The 21,245-nt window shown below is 47.4% G+C and overlaps 2 protein-coding genes across 6 annotated transcripts in view; one reads left to right on the top strand and one right to left on the bottom strand.

The window, feature by feature from the left end:
- The window catches only part of kst (spectrin beta chain, non-erythrocytic 5 kst), a 244,541-nt gene that overhangs the window by 73,930 nt on the left and 149,366 nt on the right, over positions 1-21,245 (bottom strand). For all 5 annotated transcript variants that reach the window (XM_075867307.1, XM_075867312.1, XM_075867311.1 and 2 more), the window contains exons 13-16: positions 20,660-20,837; positions 17,813-18,013; positions 16,281-16,496; positions 15,186-15,383 (exon numbers count right to left, since the gene is read on the bottom strand). In XM_075867307.1, the coding sequence (XP_075723422.1) occupies positions 15,186-15,383; positions 16,281-16,496; positions 17,813-18,013; positions 20,660-20,837 (793 nt within the window). The remainder of the gene's footprint in view (positions 1-15,185; positions 15,384-16,280; positions 16,497-17,812; positions 18,014-20,659; positions 20,838-21,245) is intronic.
- On the top strand, positions 1,671-7,240 carry LOC119166960 (G protein-coupled receptor 161). Its single transcript, XM_037418359.2, has 3 exons — positions 1,671-1,807; positions 3,279-3,512; positions 5,964-7,240. The coding sequence occupies exons 2-3, from the start codon at positions 3,306-3,308 to the stop codon at positions 6,753-6,755; spliced, it is 999 nt and encodes a 332-aa protein (XP_037274256.2). The 5' UTR covers positions 1,671-1,807; positions 3,279-3,305; the 3' UTR covers positions 6,756-7,240.

Here is a 21,245-nt window from a genome sequence, read left to right as displayed (position 1 = left end):
ACAAAAACAAGAATCTTTCATATACCAATTTATGACATGACAAACACCTTTAATGAAATCTCTCCATGACAATAAATTTTTTTCGATAATTGCAAAAACAGACAGCTTTCCTCAGAGGTAGCTTGCCCAATTAATGGTGGCGTAAGTATCTTTGTAGACAGCCTCAGCAAGATCAGTTAGCGAGTATCGGCATGCCGTGCTTACTTTATTTTTGGGCTTCGCCCACAAGAAAACCTGTTTTCGGCATTTTTATTTGGCGCAGGCCTTCAATGTTTGAAACGCGAGTAGCCGAGTTTGTTCTAGAGCTAGCGCGAGCACCAAAAATAACACTAGAGCTTTCTATCACACATGTATAAAAGTCAACCTGTTCTGCCCGCCATCAATTTTATGACAGCTGCCAATTGTGACTGGTGCTGTCATTGCATATGAGTGTTACCTCCCGTCGCAACTACATGATGCGGAATATGTTCAGTTCAGTTCAGTTCAGTTTATTACCTTAAACGAGTGATGTACGAGTGCTTCTCTAGGCTACAAGCCCCATCATGTAGATCTCGCATTCAATTTCATTTGAACATTGACCAGTGCCACCATTAGCTAATACGTCAAGTGTATACACTGCAACAAAGTGAGCTTAACAAAGGAGAAGAGTTAAATACCAAATTTCATTGATTGCTCCTCAAAATATGATGCAACAAATTGAAAGTTAGGCAAGTCAAAAAGGCAGAGTTTATTTGTGGTTATCACCATCTCAATAGCGTTATCTTTAGTTCCCTTTATACTGAATATATGTCTAAGGCACTTTCTAAATTTCTCTGCAGTGAATAGTTTCTAAAAGGTCACTGACAGCTCTGCCTTGAATGAAAAATCAAGCATCCATTTTTACAGAGAGTTTCGGCAATTAATGCCTTACTCCACAAAACTTTGTTTGCAAACACGGGACAAGTATTGTCCCGTACATCTTTTTATTGCCCTGTTTTTTTGTCATTCTATGTTGGCAATTTGACACGTTAAGAGGGTTGCTTAAAAACAGTCGCCGGCCCAGAACTTAACGAACAGGTCCCTCTCGAGATCGAGAAGAACCGATTCACGATTTCGAGAAGCCCTCCCCCACCCAGCCCCAAGTGACGCCTCAGTTCTCTTTCCTGCAACATGAGACACGGAGGTGGGGGGGGGGGGGAAGAGAGATCACGCTCGTGCGACAACAACCTCAATTTGACGCCCGCTCGCTCGAGTCAGCCGTGGAATAGCGGACACCACTGATAAAATTAAGTCAACCGGAGAGAACTGAGGGGCGAGGACCGAATCTTGCGAGCCTATGACGAAGGAAAGGGTAAAGAAAAATAGGTTGGGGAGATGGAAGCTACCCACAACAACAAGGGCCACAAGGTGCAATAAGTGAGGCATATGTGGGGGAGGAGGAAGGGAGAAGGAGGGGTGTAATTAGCGACACGCCTCATCACTTGCCTCCGCTTAGCAACCCTCTCCCCCCCTCAACTTGCACCACTCGTCACCTTCGTGCGCAGCTCAGTAACCGCAGCAGCCGCTGATGCGTGAAGCGCGAGCAGGCTTATCTCGCAACGGCTTCGCGCCTGGCAGCCATGCGTGCGCCCGAGGCTGAGAGCCACGGTGGTGGGAGGAAACGCCGCGGTGCCCCCCGTGGTTACGATGCAGCCGCTTCCGCCGATTTCGACGCCGAAACGAGCGTAGCCGTGACCATGGCTCAGTGCGAGTGCGAGTGCAGTGCCGCTGACGACTGGGGTGACGGCCAAAAAATGTGGAACCTCGTGGCGTCGCTTTTAGGTTCCGAGTAAGTGCACCTATCCGTTCTCTTTATTTTGCTCGTCGAGTACACTCGTTCTGCGGTGGATTGCATTGCCCCGTCATCCACCAAGCCTGCTATGCCCGTCCGCAAGAAGACCGTCGCTTAGTGTCGTAAACACAATTAGTGCGGATAAGAAATGTACACGGTAGCGGGACCACTGCAATGGCAAGATAAGTGGGAGCTGTGGGGGGACCCTTTGCAACTAGCCTCTCGGATTCCTCAAAGGAATAGAAAGCTGTTTTTTGCTAAAAGGGGACAGCTAGCTTGTGCCAAAGCTCCACATTTTGCTTTTGAAACTGCGCACGTTTGAATGCTCAAATAAAGTACGAGCTAAAACAGCAAGAGCAACATTTTTTGGCTTACGCACCATTTCCGAGCCACACCTCAATGATGTTGATGCACACAAGAAATATTCTCTACAGGTAAAATAATATAGTAACTTTTAATGTATGTACAAAGCCACTTTTGTTTTTTCTTGTTAACTTCATGTTACAATGCTTCACAGACCTCTCTGAAAATGTGCTGTTTTCAAAAGGCTCTTTTTCATTTAATTTCTCGATTCTGGCCTGGAAAAGATTTGGCCTCTTGTGGTTCATTTTAAAATCCGACGCAAACGCTGTTTGCAAGCTTAGAATAGCGAGATTGAACTATCTTGCAAATCACAGCTACTCGGGCTAGTGCTTACGCAGTTGTCTTTTTCCCAGCGCAAGCACTGCCATCGTAGGTGCTTCAGTCATGTTAATCATAAATCCAATGCTATAAATATACCCTACACAACATATTCTACACAATTGCAAAAGTTGAGCATTTTTCAAAAAATCTGGCTAGCCTCTTAATGTGAAAACGCAGCATCCTTAGTCGTCATCAACGGCTTTTCGAAGTGGAATTGCGAAAACATCAAGGGTCGTTTATGCTTGCATGCTTTCAGACCGGTCGACACACATGTGGGCAACATCCGCAGTATTAGGGACATATTCAACAAACATGACAATGCACTATTATTGTGCTCTTTTCAACCAGGCTTAGCCCATGCTCGAGAAAAGGTTTATCCTACTAAATTCACTGTCTAGGTACATCCCCTGATTCAGCATCCAGACAAAAGCTTTCACAAATAAAGAAAGCCTCCCTTTGCTACGCTGTTGACTAGGTGTAATAAGAATAGCACACACACTTTGATAGGGATGGAGTAGGTGAGATAACACAAACAGTGTCATCTCATTTACTCGCATTAGAGTATTAAGTTTTTTATTTTTTCTGCAAAGCCATTTTCAAACCCAACCTACTTGGCTTTCTTTTTGGTTTCCTAAGAAACCCACTTGGCTTCATGCTTATTTCAAAGTGAAGGCAGACTTGCAATACCGTGACAGTTCCCACAGAGTTTGTTCACTCAAGCTACGTACGACATTGACTGCGTATGCTACCAGACGAAAATGTGCAGAAACTGATCCTCTTGCAGAACCTGACATTGGCGAGGCCCCCACCGATGAACAGCACGGTGGTGAGAAGGGCCAGCGACACGGAGCGCGCCGTGGCCGCCGTCCTGGTCTCTGCCGAGCTGTGCATCTCCGTGCTTGGGAACCTGCTGGTGCTCTTCGTCTCGCTCTGGGACGAGCATGTGAAGCAGCACCGCTCCAACCTTCTCGTTGTCAGCCTTGCGGTCACCGACCTCCTGACAGCCACTCTTGTCATGGTGAGCAAACGAAGACTTGCTATGGCACATGGCACGCTCTGGTTGCTCTCCTCAACGAGAATGAATGTAGCAGCCAGTGGTACATTGTGATCCCACTTGTCATGGTGAGCTAACAAGGTCTATGCTACGGCCAATGACCTGTTGCGATTGCTCTTGGCATGGCGAGCAAACGGAAAATTTCAATGGCCAATGGCACGTTCTGATCATTTTTGTTAGAGTGAGAAACAGAAGCTTACTACAGCAAACACTGTATTGCGATTGCTCTTGGCATTGTAAGCAAACAAGAATTCGTTACGGCCAATGACATGCCATTCTTGTCATGGTGAGCACACGAGGACTTTTTACAGCCAATAGCACATTATGATCACTTGAAATGGCGAGCAAACTACAGAATTTTATGGCCAATGATGCGCTGTAATTGCTCCTGTCATGGTGAACAAATGAAAGGTTATAATGCCAATTAAGTGGCATGGTGCAATTATTTTCCTCATGGCTAGCGAATGAAAACTTATGGCCAATGGTGTGATTTTGTTTGAAACGACGTTCACTTCAACAAGTTATGGCTACCTTCTTACATGCACAACACATTCCTACTTGCACAACACCTTCTTATATGTTCTTTAAACAAGAAAAACTAACTTTTTCTTTTGTTCAGTCACATCACAGCAAACTTTTGAGTATATGTCGTTTCCAACATTTGCCACCATGAGCTTTGACTGGTTATTGATTAACGGTCCGAAGACTCGGACCAAGACAGCTAAGAAAGCAGGAGACTACCACAATAGCTCAGCTGTAGATCACTTCTTGTATAATTCAGGATACGTGAATTCAGCTCCCATCAGTGGGCATTTGTCCTTATGCTCACAGTAACTGACTTTTTCCTATTACTAATGCATACTGATTAAGCATCACGGTTAACGATTCCCAATGATATCCCTGGCCTTAATGTCTGCAAGCCCCATCAAGTCGTGACAAACTAGAAAGTAGAGCTCATTTGTTGCAGTTATTTTTCAGATTACAGAACTGTTTTCTTTCCTGTCATCAACTGCCCTTACGCGCTGCATAATATGCATAATATGATAGTTACGTGCATGTTATTTTTGTACCACATACAAAGCACACAATAAACCCTGCAGTCACCAACACTACCCTCCACGAGATCTCTACACGTGCGCAGGCTTTGTCAATGACTGCGTCCCAAGCACACTGATCCGCATCGCTTGGCGCATGCCTGAACGTTACTGCATAACTAACGCTCTGCAGCCAGGGCAGCGCACATGTTACACAACTGCTCGACTGTGTCGGGCTCACAACATCAGGCGAGCGAGGTGGAGTTGGCAAACGCAACAAGGTCGTGCTTGAGTGGACAATTACCATACCCCGGTCTCCCACCACACAACGGCTGCATGTGGCGCTCCATGAATGAGCAATTCATAACGCATTTGGGAAACTAAGTGCATGCTACGACACTTGTGCTGCAGTGCTAAGCATTAAAGAACTCCTCAATGTGTAAGGTAAACAGCAGAGAGTAAAACACAGTGTGAGGAAATCATTTCTTGTGTGGTAAACTTATAAAGTGGCCTCACGATGAAACAATACCTAGATGCCACAGAGGCTGGCACCTGTAAATAATTATGTTGCCATTTCCCAGACTAAGTTCAATGAACTGAATGTACACTTGGCAGCACTGGCATAACAAGAGAATATACGGTTAAAACGCCCCAAAATTCTTCAATTTTGCATGTGTACATAAGATGCGTACGTACAAATATACACATGAACATACATAAAAAACACAAAAAATTTCTGGCTATCTTCCAGTTTGGCACAGAGCGATATGTGTAAAGAAATGCGTACTTTCAGCAAGTAAATAACAGAAGCTCTTAGAGTTCAAACTTTTGAACTCTTCAAAACAACGTCATACAGATATTAAAGGGAGAGTAAACAGACTCATGCTTTTACTTTTTACACCCCCCAAATAAGCTCACCAATTCATACAGTAAACCGCAGTGATCACATTTTGCGAATATTACAGGGCTGCACGCTTCACAGGCCCTTAATTTCGAAACAAAATTCCCATGTCTCTTTCCCTACGCCTGTCCGATCCTCCTCGTTCGTGCAGCGGGGCTCTTTAATTTTCCGCTTCTGGCTACCTGCGGGCAGCCTGAGCCATACTGGTGATGAAATCTTGCCCACGGGGAACATTACACACCGCCGAGCTTGTCGATAGGTCCTTTGCAATAGAAAACAGTGCCTTGGCCCTGCAGTGAAGCAGTTTTGGCCGTGCAGCCCACATTTTCATTTTCTTGTGATGCCTCCTGCTGTTTTGAAGAGGCCAAGACTACCAAGACGTGGGGTGTTGCCAGAATATAGCCTCTAAGATGAAGAGAAGTCTCTTTACTTTAACAATAGGGGGAAGAATGAATACAGCCCAAGCATCTACTGTTGCAGGTGCCGTCGGTCTGCGCCCTGACCAATGATGGCTGGCCGCTGGACAACCCGGGCTTCTGCACCTTCCACGGCATTCTCAACTACTGGTTGACGTCGACGTCAAGTGTGACGCTCGCTATGATCGCCCTCGACCGCGGCGTGGCCATCCACAAGCCGCTCCAGTACGTCCAGCACTGCACGTGGCGCCGCCTAGTGCAGATGGTGGCGCTACCCTGGACGCTAGGCATAATCTTTGCCGTTGTGCCCGCCATTTTGGATTGGACCGCATACCAGTTTGACAATATTGTCTGCGACGTCGACTGGCATCCGCGACGTGAGCATGTCATCTACTACGCGGTCACCTTCTCCCTTTGCTTCGCGATGCCGGCAGCCATAGTGCTGGTGCAGTATGCACGCATCCTCGCGTCAGTGCGTCGATTGCGCTCCAACTCTGTCGTGAATGCGCCAGTAGTGGTGCGCAAAGGTGAAGTCTCGAACGGAACACTGTCCCGTCAGTCGTCGTTTCGACGTCGAACGGGGCAGGGCAACCAAAAGATCCTCGTCAGCATCTTGGCAGTGATTGTCATCTTCTTCGTCTGCATCACGCCCTTTTGCTGCACGAAGCTCGTCAAGGTGCTAATCGGGCCCAAGGCCATTCCAGACTGGCTGGACATGCTCTCGACTGTGGTGCAGTTCCTGGCGTCCGTCGCGAACCCCTTTGTGTACTCCATCGGACTCAAGAGCTTTCACGAGGCGCTGTGTAGACTGTCGCGCAGCGGACGACACAGACTGCTTTGGAGTACTTCAGTGTGAGTGGCCGAAAGTGGAGAGAGATAGAGACTGAAAAATGTTTAAGCAGATTTTGTATGCTCGTAGACTTTACGTAGAGAGAAATGCGTTACTTTTCCTCCATCAATGGTTGCTACTAAATGTGTTTCATGCATATGAACAGTGTGGAAAAAGCTGCGAGATGGAAAGTCTATGTGCAAAGGAATCAATATGATGAACTGTCTAGCATTTGCATTCAACGTGAATTGAACAAGACAAGCACAGGTGTGCGAGAAAATCTGATAGGTATTGCATAACTTTGAATACCAGGCATAAAATATGAGACTGAACAACGTCTGAAAGGTATTCTCGCGTTTTGGTACGGAGCAATATTCACTATGAAGCCTCCAAAGCAGGTCGAGTAAAGCGTTCATGAACTCTTGTCGAACTCTGGAATGTGTGCCATTCAGTGTTGAAAACACAATAATTCAGGAATAATAAAAGCTGCCTGAAAAGCTGTTCATCAACAAGATGATCTGTTCAGAACGTGTTTGACATTCACACAGCACAAACAGAACAGCTACGTAATCTTGGCCAAAAGCTGTTCTGCGAGGTTGCCAAATGAAATGTGTGCGTTTCCACCACCCCAAAAAGTATGTTGTGACCTGAACTCCCATACTCCAGAGTAGCCAAGCCACAATTACACTCAAACTAAGTTCCGACTGCCACATCAGGTGCTGCTTGGCGATTTGTTGGTTAATAAAACATTAAACAGAATTATTAATTAAGCTGTGTTAGTAGACAGAGTCAACTCAACAGCGAAATGGTGCCATTTCCCACAATGGGACGAGTTCAGTAAGCTGGAAAAGATGCAGTAAGCAAAGCATGACCGGTGATAAGCCAACTTTTTTTTAGAATAGAGAATCGTAACATCAAGAATTTTGACAGCACTTCCTAGCGCTTAATTAATTACTGGTTAAGGAGAATAAAATTTCGTTCTAAAGGAGCCAGGGGCTCACAACTATAAAGTTTTGACATATCCTGACCCAAACTGGCTTATACTATACAAGAAAATAGTTTAAGATACATGATGCTAAGATCATGTAAAACTGATGTATTAGTACAGTTGAACCCCATTATAAGATAGCTGCACTGGGGAGCAGTTTTTGTATTTTATATAAAGTGTCTCTTACAAGTGTAGCGAAGCCTCCGAACTCTGAAATGGGTCGAACTCTTGAGTACCTCCTAGTGGGGCTACCCAACAAGGACGCCGCTCGCACTGAGAGTCCGTGCTTGGCTGTGACTGTCGCCATTTTGTATGTTCGCTGGTTGCCGGCTAATAAACGCCTTAACAAATTGGTGGAGAGTGCTGCGATCTCCTTCGATGCCCTTGGAGCTACAATCACGTACCCTGCCATCTACCATGTCCCACGACGGCTCTCAGCAAACGCCTCCTCCAATGCCACCCCCTTGTCCCGATGTCCCCAGGATCCGCGATCCACCCATCTTCACTGGCGCCGATGGCACTGACGTGGAGGACTGGCTCGCCATTTACGAGAGCGTGAGCGTCCCCAACAAATGGGACGAGGACGGCAAGCTGACCAACTTGGTGTTTTACCTTGCGGGTGTCGCCAGTTTGTGGTACAACAACCACGCGTCCGATTTTGCCACCTGGTCCGATTTCAAGACCGCAATCATCAACGTCTTCGGCCGCCCTGCTGTTCGCAAGCTGCAAGCCGAGCAGCGCTTGCGTGAACGTGCTCAGGAGGCTGGTGAGTCATTCACCAGCTATATTGAAGATGTCCTGGACCTATGCAACAAATCCAATCACACCATGTCAGAGTCTGACAAGATCCGAAACATCATGAAAGGCATTGACGATGATGCCTTCACGATGCTGCTCGCCAAAAACCCCGGCACAGTGGCTGAGGTCATCACACAGTGCCAGAGCAACGAGGAGCTCCGCCGGCAGTGTTCGATGACCCGACGCTCCCCACCACGAGCTGCAATGCTTGCTGGCTTGGAGGCCAGTTGTGACCAAGTGGCATTGATGGCAGACCTGAATTCCTTCATCCGGGAGAAAATCGCGCGTCAGTTCTCGCTTTTGCCCTTTGCCCACCAACCTGCTGTTCAACAATCGGCTTCTACCCTTCTCCCTCCCATCCGCCGAGCGATTGAACAGGAAATAGCGGAGGTAATGCCTGCGTACCACCCCCCACAGCCTCCGGCTCCTGCGTCCCTGAGTTACGCGCAAGCGGTCGCCAGGCCGCCCCAAGTCGTTCCAGCACCCACCCCTCTGACCTACGCTGAAGCTGCTGCTCGACCTCCGTCCTTTGCAGCGGGTATGCCCGCACGTATGTTGACGTAACCCCTCAGTGTCAGCATCAGTCCACCATGCAGCCACCGTTCCGTCCATCGGCCCTTACGACATGGGTGAGACCTACCCCGGTGAACAGATGGCGCACACCCGACAACCAGCCCATCTGCTTTGCCTGTGGTTACGCCGGTCACGTAGCCCGTTATTGCCATCGCGTACAGCCGGCTCCGATTTCTTCACCTGTTGCTGGCCAACTCAGCCGTCCTTATCACGAAGAACCGCCGTCTATGCCACCTCGGTCTCGCCCAGGTCCATCTCGAAGATCGCCGTCTCCACGTCGTCGTTCCCTGTCCCCCATGCGGCCAAGCGCGGCTGCTCATGAGCGGGAAAACTAGTCGTCGCAGTCCCCGAGGCAAGGACTGCGACGCTATCGCAATGTGAAAGCCCTCAGAGCAGCCCCTCAAATGTCATTGACGTGCTTGTGGACGGTGTTTGTGCATCGGCTCTTATTGACACTGGAGCTGCCGTATCAGTTATGGATGAAAAGCTCTGCCGCTTACTTCGAAAAGTGACGACGCCACTTTCTGGGTTGTCCCTCCGTACCGCAAGTTTGCATCATATTCATCCTACAGCAGGGTGCACAGCTCGCATTGTCATTCAGGGCGTTCTGTATGTTGCCCAGTTCATCATCATTCCGGCATGCTCTCATGACGTCATCCTGGGATGGGACTTTCTCTCCCGCCATGACGCCGTCATCCATTGTGCCGCCGCCGAAATTGAACTCTCACCCTTCTCGCATTTGACGCCAGAAGACAGTTCCTCTACACTGAGCAAGATTTTAACGAAAGACGATACAACAGTGCCTCCGAAATCGACGACGGCTGTGTCTGTCTACTGCCCCGGTCTCTCCGATACAATTGCAATCGTTTCGCCATCCGACCGCGCTTGTAGCAAGAAAGGGTTGCTAGTACCTTTCGCGACCGTGCAGCTCAACCAGGGCAACGCTGCTATTTTCGTAACCAACCCGTCCCCGCACACTGTTACCTTGATTCGAGGGGAATGTCTCGGCAGAGTGGAACAAGTCGACGACGCACAAGTCCTGGGCGTACCCGATGACACGCGCTGCCCCAGGTCGCGTACCATCAATGCTGTTTCCACTTCTGATCCGTCATCTGCTGATGTATTTGGCCCCTCCATCGCTGACAACCTTATGGCGGTACAGCGTTCCGAGCTTCTGGACCTGTTGCAAGAATATCGTTCTTCTTTCGATGTCGGGCAAAGTTCTCTCGGTCGCACGTCCGTTGTTACGCATCGCATCGACACTGGTGCCCATCCACCTTTACGGCAACGTCCATATCGCGTGTCGCCTGCGGAACGTCGGGTAATTAATGATCAGGTTGACGATATGCTCCAACGCGACGTTATTCGACCCTCGGACAGTCCATGGGCGTCTCCTGTTGTTCTTGTTGCAAAGAAAGACGGTTCTGTGCGGTTCTGTGTGGACTACAGACGGCTCAATAATATCACTCGCAAGGATGTTTATCCACTGCCACGCATCGATGACGCGATTGACAGCCTTCATGGAGCCGATTTTTTTTCTTCTCGCGATCTGCGCTCGGGGTACTGGCAAGTACCCATGGCTGACGACGCTCGACCAAAGACCGCCTTCGTCACGCCAGATGGCTTGTACGAGTTCAACGTCATGCCGTTTGGTCTATGTAATGCACCTGCGACCTTTGAGCGCATGATGGACACCGTTCTGCGCAACTTGAAATGGTACACGTGCTTGTGTTACCTCGACGATGTCATTGTCTTCGCTCCAGATTTCTCCACGCATCTCCAACGTCTGAAAGAAGTTTTTGCGCATGTGAGAAATGCCGGCTTACAACTAAATCTGAAAAAGTGCCGCTTTGCAGCACGGCGACTCACCATCCTGAGGTACGTCGTGTCCAAAGACGGCATTCTTCCAGATCCTGCCAAGCTTCGGGCCGTGGCCGAATTCCCCAAACCTGCATCTGTCAAAGAACTGCGTAGTTTCGTGGGCCTGTGCTCATACTTCCGACGCTTCATACGAACCTTCGCTACGACGATAATATCACCGCTGACGAAGCTCCTTGGAAGTAACGGGCCCCTCAATTCGTGGTCATCCGAGTGCGACGACGCGTTCGCGAAGCTCCGCCATTTGTTGACGTCGCCTCCCATTCTACGCCACTACGACCCTACAGCCCCAACGGAGGTGCACACGGACGCCAGCGGTGTAGGCCTCGGTGCTGTCCTGGCGCAGCGCGAACCCGGATTCCCTGAATATGTCGTAGCATATGCAAGCCGTACGCTCACGAGAGCCGAGACAAACTACACCGTCACGGAGAAAGAGTGCCTTGCGATCGTCTGGGCCCTTACAAAGTTTCGACCTTATTTGTATGGTCGCCCATTCGATGTCGTCACCGACCATCATGCACTATGCTGGCTTTCATCATTGAAGGATCCCTCAGGCCGTCTCGCCCGTTGGGCTCTTCGCTTACAAGACTACGACATCCGTGTGCTGTACCGCAACGGACGCCAGCATGCTGACGCCGATGCCCTCTCACGCTCCCCTCTACCTCAAGACGACGTGCCCTGCTCAGTAACTTCAATTGCTGTATCTGCCATCGATGTTGACATCCTCGCTACCGAACAGCGAAAGGATAATTGGATCGCCCCGCTGATCGACTTGCTCTCTGATCCGTCTGCAACACCATCCACGCGTGCCTTGCGTCGTCGAGCTCACCATTTCGCCATCCGTGACGGCCTCTTACACCGACGCAATTACGACTCCGATGGCCGGCAGTGGTTACTCGTCATACCCCGAAGTCTGCGGTCGGAGATATGTGAATCTTTCCATTCTGATCCGCAATGTGCGCACTCTGGGGTATCCAAAACTTACCACCGCATTCGATAACGCTACTTCTGGCGCGGGATGTACCGCTACGTGCAGCAGTTCGTTCGCTCTTGCCTCACTTGCGAACGCCGCAAACCGTCGGCACACATGTCGCACGCTGGTCTGCAACAGTTACCTTGCCCTGACCGTTCCTTTGGGCGCGTAGGTATCGATTTGTATGGACCACTTCCTCTGACGTCGGCTGGTAACCGCTGGGCCATCGTTGCCGTAGACCACTTAACGCGATACGCCGAAACCGCCGCTCTCCCTGCGGCTACTGCGCACGATGTTGCGTCCTTCCTGCTGCATCGATTCATACTGCGCCACGGACCACCCCAAGAGCTTCTCAGCGATCGAGGCCGTGTCTTCTTGTCGGAAGTCGTCGAAGCCATTCTGACGGAGTGCCATTCTGTCCACCGCAAAACTACTGCTTACCACCCACAGACGAATGGCCTCACCGAACGCTTTAACCGCACCCTCGGCGACATGCTCTCGATGTACGTCGCTGCCAACCACTCGAATTGGGACAATATACTGCCCTTCGTCACCTACGCCTACAACACCGCCCCTCAGAGCACGACGGGTTTTTCACCTTTCTACTTGCTGTACGGAAGGCACCCATCGCACACCATGAACACGATACTCCCGTACACGCCGGATCCATCTGAGTATGCACCCATTTCTGAGACAGCCAGGCTTGCCGAAGAGTGTCGTGAGCTTGCCAAGACATTTACGACACATGAGCAAGAGTGGCAGAAGAGTATTCGTAATGGCTCCACTACTTCTGAGCCCACGTTTCTTCCTGGTGCGCTTGTATGGCTATCAATCCCGACCTCTGCAGCTGGCCTCTCTTCCAAACTACTTCCCAAATACGAAGGCCCCTACCGTGTCATCGAGCGCACCTCTCCCGTCAACTATCTGATCGAACCCGTTGAACAATCTTCGGACATGCGCCGCCGTGGGCGCGACATCGTCAACGTGGAGCGCCTGAAGGCTTATTATGACCCGCTCATAGTAACAAGCTGTTAGGCCGCCAGGCGGCTCCCTCTTCGACCCCGGGGTAATTGTAGCGAAGCCTCCGAACTCTGAAATGGGTCGAACTCTTAGTACCTCCTAGTGGGGCTACCCAACAAGGACGCCGCTTGCGCTGAGAGTCCGTGCTTGGCCGTGACTGTCGCCATTTTGTATGCTCGCTGGTTGCCGGCTAATAAACGCCTTAACACAAGCAAGCTACCATGTATGCATTTTTTTATCAACCCCCTCATTTACTTTAGGCACAGTGATGTCTCTTATATCCAGTTGTCTTTTACATTAGTGTCTTATAAAGGGTTTCGACTGTACCAGCCATGCATCAAGCTTGAGTGTATCGCAGCAGTGTGGAAAGGTGAGTTGGTTGGTGCGATTGCAATGTAGAATAGCGCAACAGATAGACAGGGACATAGGCTATACAGACGATGCATCTGTCCTGCTTGTGCCCTGTCCTTGTCTCTGATCTTGCCCATTTTTCAGACTATTCTGCAATGAGTCTAGCAAATTATTGCTCTGGCTCGCAAAAAATCCTACATTTGAATCCTACGCATTATTCAAGGCCTAAGTAAACGAGGTAATCCTTATTTTTTTCTGCTTATGGCGATTAAAACTTACACATTCAAGACGGCACAACCAGTCAAATGCACTTGTACGGCGAAAGCTGTTATGAGATCACAACAAGAGTCTTTTTTGGTGCCCTGGTTGTCCGCTGCCACCGCTGGTGTCCATAACCACTATCACGCAAAATAAGAGAAAATCTAAGTAAATAAAAAACACTGTACACAATGGGATTCAAACCCAGGCCCCCTCTGTGCAAGTCTAGTATTCTACCACTAAGCCACGCTGGTGCTAGAACTCCGCTGCGAATTGACACTAAATGTGCTTCATGTCGGGAAGGGAATCGTGTTAGTGAGTAATAAAGTGTTTTAGAACAGCAAGGGAATAACCAGGTGTCGCACAATGGCGATTGCATAACGAGTGGGTCTTTGAATGTACCAACTCATTACTGAAGCCTCAGGCATAATTCTTCATCGTTGCCAGCCACAGCATGAACTCCACAAATATCCTTGCAATGGAGTAGTGGGTACAACACTTCTCTGAAAAATGATGAACGATGGCATAGTCAATGTCTCACAACTACATGAAATCATGATGGTTTATGGCGTACTGGAATCCTGCAAGCGTGCTTGTAGCAGTCACTCAAAGAGCATTTAAAAAAGGCTCTAGAAAGGTCCCTCCTACAGGTTTCGCTGTGACTGTGCTGCGCATTCAACAAAGGCCTGGTGGTTTTTTTCTTTTTCACAATATGACGAAGGTTTGTGCAACTTTTCAATTCAAGTGACCCTTAACGAAACTTATACCGTCACAACCACATTGTATTAAAAAAAATCTGGTTGTGAATTGTTTTTCGCTATTTATTGCTTTTCATGCCACCTCTCAAGTTTTCAGCCTTGTGCCAAATGAATATTTCTTCGTTACAGCTGATATCGTGGTGGCTCTCATGTTTTCAGTTTCATTATCGAAAAAAAAAAAAAAAAACGCCACTAAAATGAAGGGTGACCAACCAAAGTTCTTATTTAATTCGCTATAACTGATAATTCGCTACATCAGTGTTCGGTATAATGAGGTTCAACTTATTTACACACATTCTGCTTGTTCATACCGAAAATGCCAGCCCTAGGGGGAACACACAGCAGTCAGAATGAAAGTTGAAAGAACAGAACGTCTTCCTAGAGCCCATTGTAAATTCTCTTCGGCAATTACTAGTACTGGTAAACTTGCATGGCACTCATTATGCCGTACATCATAATTTTTGTGACGTATGGAAGCACCAACTACGCTATTAAGAAGCAAGGTAACCACTACACATCTGTAAGCCATCATGTGTACTTTGTTAATGCTGTGGCTGAGGACGATGGAGAAATATGGCCGAGCCCTCTGTGATCGGTCGGAAGCTTTTAATGACCCACTCTTTACGAAATTCGCGTTGTGTGGTGCTTTGTCGTTATTCAATTATTTCGCCACGGGCTTCTACGCAGAGGTCGGGGTCTATGTTCACATCTCGTTCGATCGTGGATAATTTTTTTCTCGTTTCGCGTAACAGCTGTTACAGGAGGCGGCAGTGACAGATAACTGCGCCACCCAAAATCGGCTGTTGTTGTTGCGATCTCACAGCAGCTTTCGCTGCGAAATGAAACCCCGAGGTTCCTACCTCTCCTTTCTGGACGTTCATGTTCTGTCCCGCGAATGGGTAGAGGGCTTTCACTTGGGGCACCTTGCGCTCCTCCAAAACTGTCTGCATTGCCTCTTTCTCGACGACCTCGTCGACCCACTCCTCGACGGGGATTAGCTGAAGCTCCTCCGTCCACTCCTCCGATGGTTCTGCATCTTCGTTGAGCGCATCCAGGTACTGCAAGAAGGCATGGAGGACAAATTGTTCACATTTTTACAAACTATTATGTTAAAGGGACCCCTAAAGTCATAACAATTCATGCCAGAGTGAAAGCTCAATGTATTGACAGCATCTAAATTGGCAATATTATCAACAGCAGTGCCCTACTTACCGAACAATTGACGTAAATGCACAAGAATACATGCACCGCAGTAGGACATCCTCAAAATGATCTCGATGACGTCACACGAATTGCCTACAATTAATCAATAGTAATCGATCTAGCTGCACTAAATAAAGAACCTTCTGTGCATTAAGAGATGCAATAAAATGCAGCTTGTTTCTTTCTGTATGATTCATGGAAAAAAAAAAAAACTGCCAGACGTTACTAAGAATGGCGCGAATGGTTTAAATATTCAATTTTCGCGTGGTTAAACTGGACAGGTCGTGCCATCTAGCAAGGCCCAGTTGAACCAAAACACATCTGCCATCTCGGAGTCAACGGCAAGAAATTGATCAATAGCCGTTGTTGCTGCTGTGGCCCGCTGTTTTCCTTCTGCTGCTACTAATGTCAGCGGCCGCGCCGTAAAGTCGGGAAACGTTGTGCACAGCAACAGTGTCGTTAGACGGTCCGCTTTTTGAGGCGGGTAATTTGAAGTGCGCTAACCCGATGCGGGCCACTAAAACGTGATTTTATTTCAAAATAAGCCCTTTCGTGGCACAAGAGTAGAACTACGATGTTTCTGGACCGCTATTTCATTTTAACAATCAACGTCGGCTTAATAGTTGTCTTTAATGTCCCTTTGAGGATGTGTCTCTATCACAAGTGCAGCGCTCATTCGTGCCATCTAGAGTTCGAGGTGCAGAAAGAAACAAAGCAAGACCGGCAACAAGGCTCAGAGAATGCCTACTTACAATGGCCAGGGAGTCCACGCCGGATCGCACCATGCGGTCGGCCTGGTCCCGCAGCCGTCGTATGTCGGTGCCGTACGCGTTCATCTCGCTTTCCAGGCAGCTATGGCGCTGAAGAAGAGCCTGGGCGCTGGGCTCGTCCTTGCCGTAATCCTTGCTCGACACGAGGGCCAGTTTCTCACGCACCCACGACTCGGCTTCGTTTGCATCCGCATGGTACTGTGAGCAAGGACGCGCGGAATAGACAACGACCAGGTTAATGCGCCAGAACAAACACATAGAAAACAAGTTATGGACAACGTTCCTCAAACAGCCGAACACAAAGTGGATATGAGTACACTCAAACCTCGATATAACGAATGCAGATATAATGAAATATTGGTTATAATGAAGTAAATGAACACGGGTGTTGCAATACATGTGTTTTGAGTATAAGAGGCTTGTGCGAATCGCAGGATTTCACTTTTAGTAGAATGCAAATGATAACCTGCAAAATATGTTACTGTTTAATATTTACTATAATTACAGCATATAAGCTGGCATAACAAGCTTTTAGACGTAAAAAAAAAAATGCCCCGCCGCGGTGGTCTAGTGACTAGGGTACTCGGCTGCTGATCCGCAGGTCGCAGGATCGAATCCCGGCTGCGGCGGCTGCATTTCCAGTGGAGGCGGAAATGTTGTAGGCCCGTGTGCTCAGATTTGGGTGCACGTTAAAGAACCCCAGGTGGTCGAAATCTCCGGAGCCCATCACTACAGCATCTCTCATAATCATATGGTGGTTTTGGGCCATTAAACCCCACATATCAATCAAACGTAAAAAATGACGAATCGATGTGAGAGTGATATGGTCATTTAAACTTGAATTGGGGCTTCACGACCATGCGGATTTCCAATAAATAGATGTTTTCACGGCTTAGCACCCCTTGTCTGCAGCAAAAGCACCTTTACAAAGATTATACGTGGACTTGTATACACATATGCGTTCATTTCGAATACTTTGAAATTTTCAGTAATTTAAATTATATTCTGTGATACTTATTTGAATATTCGAAGCATTCAAATATTTGCACTAGCCTAGAATATAAATTTATAACGGATTTTCGAATATAACAAAGTTATTTTCGACTATTATGCAACTTTGTTATAACGTGGTTTGAGTTACTCAATTTTAAATACAGATTTCAATATAAGAAATAATATATAGCTACATTTACTTACTAAAAGATAGAAAAAATGACTTCTATGCCATTCTGACAAAGCTTAATTACTTAGTATCATTGATATGGACCTCACTAAGCTGCTCCTTTTTCTGTTCACACTAGTGCACTTACTTTTCGCTTTAATGATTTAAATTTACAGGGACATTATCATTACAATGTAGCTAAATACAACAATTATTAGCTCCTATACTTTTCCTAGCCTAATGTTTGTGTCTGTGTCATTGATTGCTTGATACCTTTCTTATAAGAATGTCTCAAATAGCTTCCATGCACTGCATAGCAGCAGCTGCACCTTTCGGTAGCGAGCAGACATACCTGAAAAGCCTCGTATGCGTCTTCCAGGCGTTTCCTCTTCACAGCTGCCAGGTCGGCCAGCTCGGCCCAGCGCTCGCGGAGGGCCTGCAGGCGCTGCTTGACGTCGGCACTCTGGCTGTGCCGACCCTCGAGCAGCTTCTCGCCGGCCAGAATCAGACGCTGGATGTGGCCGTCGTGACCTCCGATCTCGGCTTCCAGTGCCTGCAACGGTCGTGCTCTTCCGTCAGTGAATGTCGATGACCGAGCGGCAGCATAGTATGTCACAACACTTTTGGCAACTTGAAACAGCGTTGACAACGTTTACAAGTCGAAAACAGTGGAAATGTATGGCAATGCTTTCACAATCCTTTCACAACTTGTAACCACTTTGAGACTTGGGAATTTCTAACATCAGCAATATGTTGCGATGCCTTGACGATTTCGACAGCTTCTGGCAACAGTGATAATGCTCAGAAGTTATAATAGCAGTGATTGATTATGATGCCTCAACAACTTGTAGCAACACTGACAATTTGGAACAGTAGCAATACCACATCACGATGCTCTTTCCCCCATTTCGGTAACGTAAAGGCCACACTGAAAAGTTTAGCGTTGGGAAACAAAGACAAAAAGAAGAACACATACTACGAAAAGCACACACTGCACCGTTTGGAAACGAACTGACATCTTTGTACTGAAATGCAAATCTAAGCTAATAGCCACATATAAGCATATGATGAATTTTTGGTTTGAAGTGAATTTATTGTGATGAATAGTTTGCAATCTAATCGTTTGAATAGTACATATCACATGTTTTAGAGAAAAATCAGGATTTTTCTCATGAATTCACAAACTTGAACAGTGCATTTTTAAAATTTCAAACTAGGCATGTGTGAATGCCACTCTTCTGGTTTTAGGTGAGGTGGAAGCAACTTTTAAATGTAACAGGACTTGAGTAGAAGTAGAGCGCAAGTTTTAAGCGGTAAAATACACAAAGTTTTAAGATTTGCCATCGTGTGTTGTACAGGCACAAGCTTGTGCAACACATTTTAAAACTTGAACGAGTAGTTAATTAAAATGCTAGGAATATGTACACAGGGATGGAAAGAAATGAGATGAGGCATCTACGATGAGCTGTTTTGCACTACTTTTCAAGCAGATATAAACTGGATGGTAATAGAAAGCCACTGGAGCCATCCATCATACAATCAAGAACCTTTCCAGGATCTTTTTATTGCCACCAAGGTGAGAACGCGATAAAAACGGTACACTTTGCTGCTCGCGTTTCTTTCCATTCCCCTTTGCGGCAGTGCAGATTTCCCTGAAGAGGCAGCTTAAGACTGCGGTGAAACCAATCTTTACAGAGGTTGCACGCAGCCAAATATACGTGTATTGATTCATTTTGAATACCGTATTTACTCGATTCTACCGCGCCCTCGATTGTAACGCGCACCCGATTTCCACCGCGAAAAAAAAAAAAACGTAAGACATGGATTGCAACGCGCACCCATTTTTTTTTTTTTGCTGGCCCGCACGATCACACCACTCGAAAAAACGATTCCTTTCGGGATTGTCTTCCATTTAAATATGAGGTACGGGCGAAGCTTGTGCCCATCTGACGTGTAACAGAGCATTGCCGTCACTGTAGTTTTACCGTGAACCGATGTCAGCACGCGAACTTGCTTCGCCCCCTTCTCGACAGTTGTGGTACCAGGCATGTCGAAGTAAAGAGGCGTCTGATCGGCATTCCAGATTTGCCCAAGCAGGTAGCCGTTGTTGCGCCGCAAGTTTAGGACGAACCTCTGAAAACTGTAAAGCTTTTCATCGTACTTCTCCGCAAAAGTTTTCGCATATGCATGTTCCCCTTCGGAGGGAAGAGCCTTTCCTCTTCATATAGTTAATTAGCCAGCACCTGCTCGCTTTAAACAGGCTCCGCATTAGACTTTTTTCTAAGACTAATTGCATAGCCCGCACTTGGAGCAGTTCTGTCGTCATGGGCCGCTGTGCCACTCGCTCCTCAAGCACATACTCGCGGAGCAGCTCTTCAATTTGCGGAAACCGACCCTGCTGTGGTTCACTGAAGCCTTTGCGTGAAGCTTTGCTGTCGACAATCTTCTGCTTTTGTTTCCGCCGGTCCCGCACGCACGTTTCGAGAAGGACCGCGATGCGGCCCGATTTCCGTCCGTTTCTGCACACGCGAAGACTTTTCTTTTAAAAGCGGCATCGTGGTGCACTCGAGTTTTTGGAGTCGGCCCTTCCAAGTCGTCGATGCTAATGCACTACTAGATGACGAACTCCTCAGCACACGTACGAAGTGCCGCACATGGTAAACACATAGGCAGAAATAGCCGACGCACCATGCCGACGCACGTAGGGGGCGGCCATTTTGGATTTGCGATGGCAATAGATTGACCGTAATTTTTTTGTTCGTACTCGATTCTAACGCGCATGCCATTTATGAACTCGCTTAACCGGAAAAAAGGTGCGCGTTAGATTCGAGTAATTACGGTACTTCAAAATTTTCAATAACCTAAATGTGTACAAATTAGGATACAGTAATGTTCGTTCTAATATTTTCCAATGCCTACCAAAAATGTTTTGGTAACCACTGAACTACACAGCTTGCACTCCTGTCAAATATCATCTCCCATGATCACGCCCTTCTAACCAATATAACTCAAACCTCGTTGTAACAAACGTGGATGTAACAAAATATCAATTATATTCAAGTAAATTAAAAATAGTCTTGCAACAGACAGCATTAAATAATACTTTGTAACAAGTTCTCGGATATAACGAATTTTCGTGCAAGCTGAAACTTTGTTATAATGAGATTTCAGCGTACATGGAGAAAAGAAGGTGTCCTACCTTGTGTTTCTGTTGGAGCGAAACAAGAGCCAGCAGGTCCTTGCCGGCCACCACGGCCTTGCAGATGCGCTGCTTCTCACGGATCCAGGCCTCCTCTTCCTCATGATCCTGAACGAACTGGAAGTAGGCCCGCCACTCGTCGAGCTGCCGTCGGCGCCGCTTTGCCAATTTGCCAAGTCTGTATGACGAGAGCGCAAAGTGAGTGGTGTACGCGTAGTCACGACAAAAAAAAAAGTGCTTTTTTTTTTTTACAGCAATGAACACTTGCCCTTAATAATTGGGTGAGTATATGTGTAATCACAAGTGCGCTGTAAGGCCTGTGTTCTGTATGAACTGAAGCAGTGGTTTGCGGAATTTTAGTATCACGTATCCAGTCGTCACAGTTGGCTCATTGGTGGCCGGTTTGCAGAAGGCTCCTGTCAGAAATGCTTCGCTTTTAAACTGGTTTTTCGAGCGCCGTGAAAATTCCAAAATAAATGCACGTTATAAAATTATTGTACAAGATGGAGCCGTATGTCTGCAGAGAATTGCAATCCCACAATGGCCAATCCCACAACGGTTCACTTAAGTGTTTCCTAGCTTTCTT

Source organism: Rhipicephalus microplus, chromosome 6, assembly GCF_043290135.1.
Source record: "Rhipicephalus microplus isolate Deutch F79 chromosome 6, USDA_Rmic, whole genome shotgun sequence".
Taxonomy (NCBI): Eukaryota; Metazoa; Arthropoda; class Arachnida; order Ixodida; family Ixodidae; genus Rhipicephalus; species Rhipicephalus microplus.
Note: the sequence above shows the minus strand (reverse complement) of the source record. Positions and strands in the feature narration are given on the sequence as shown.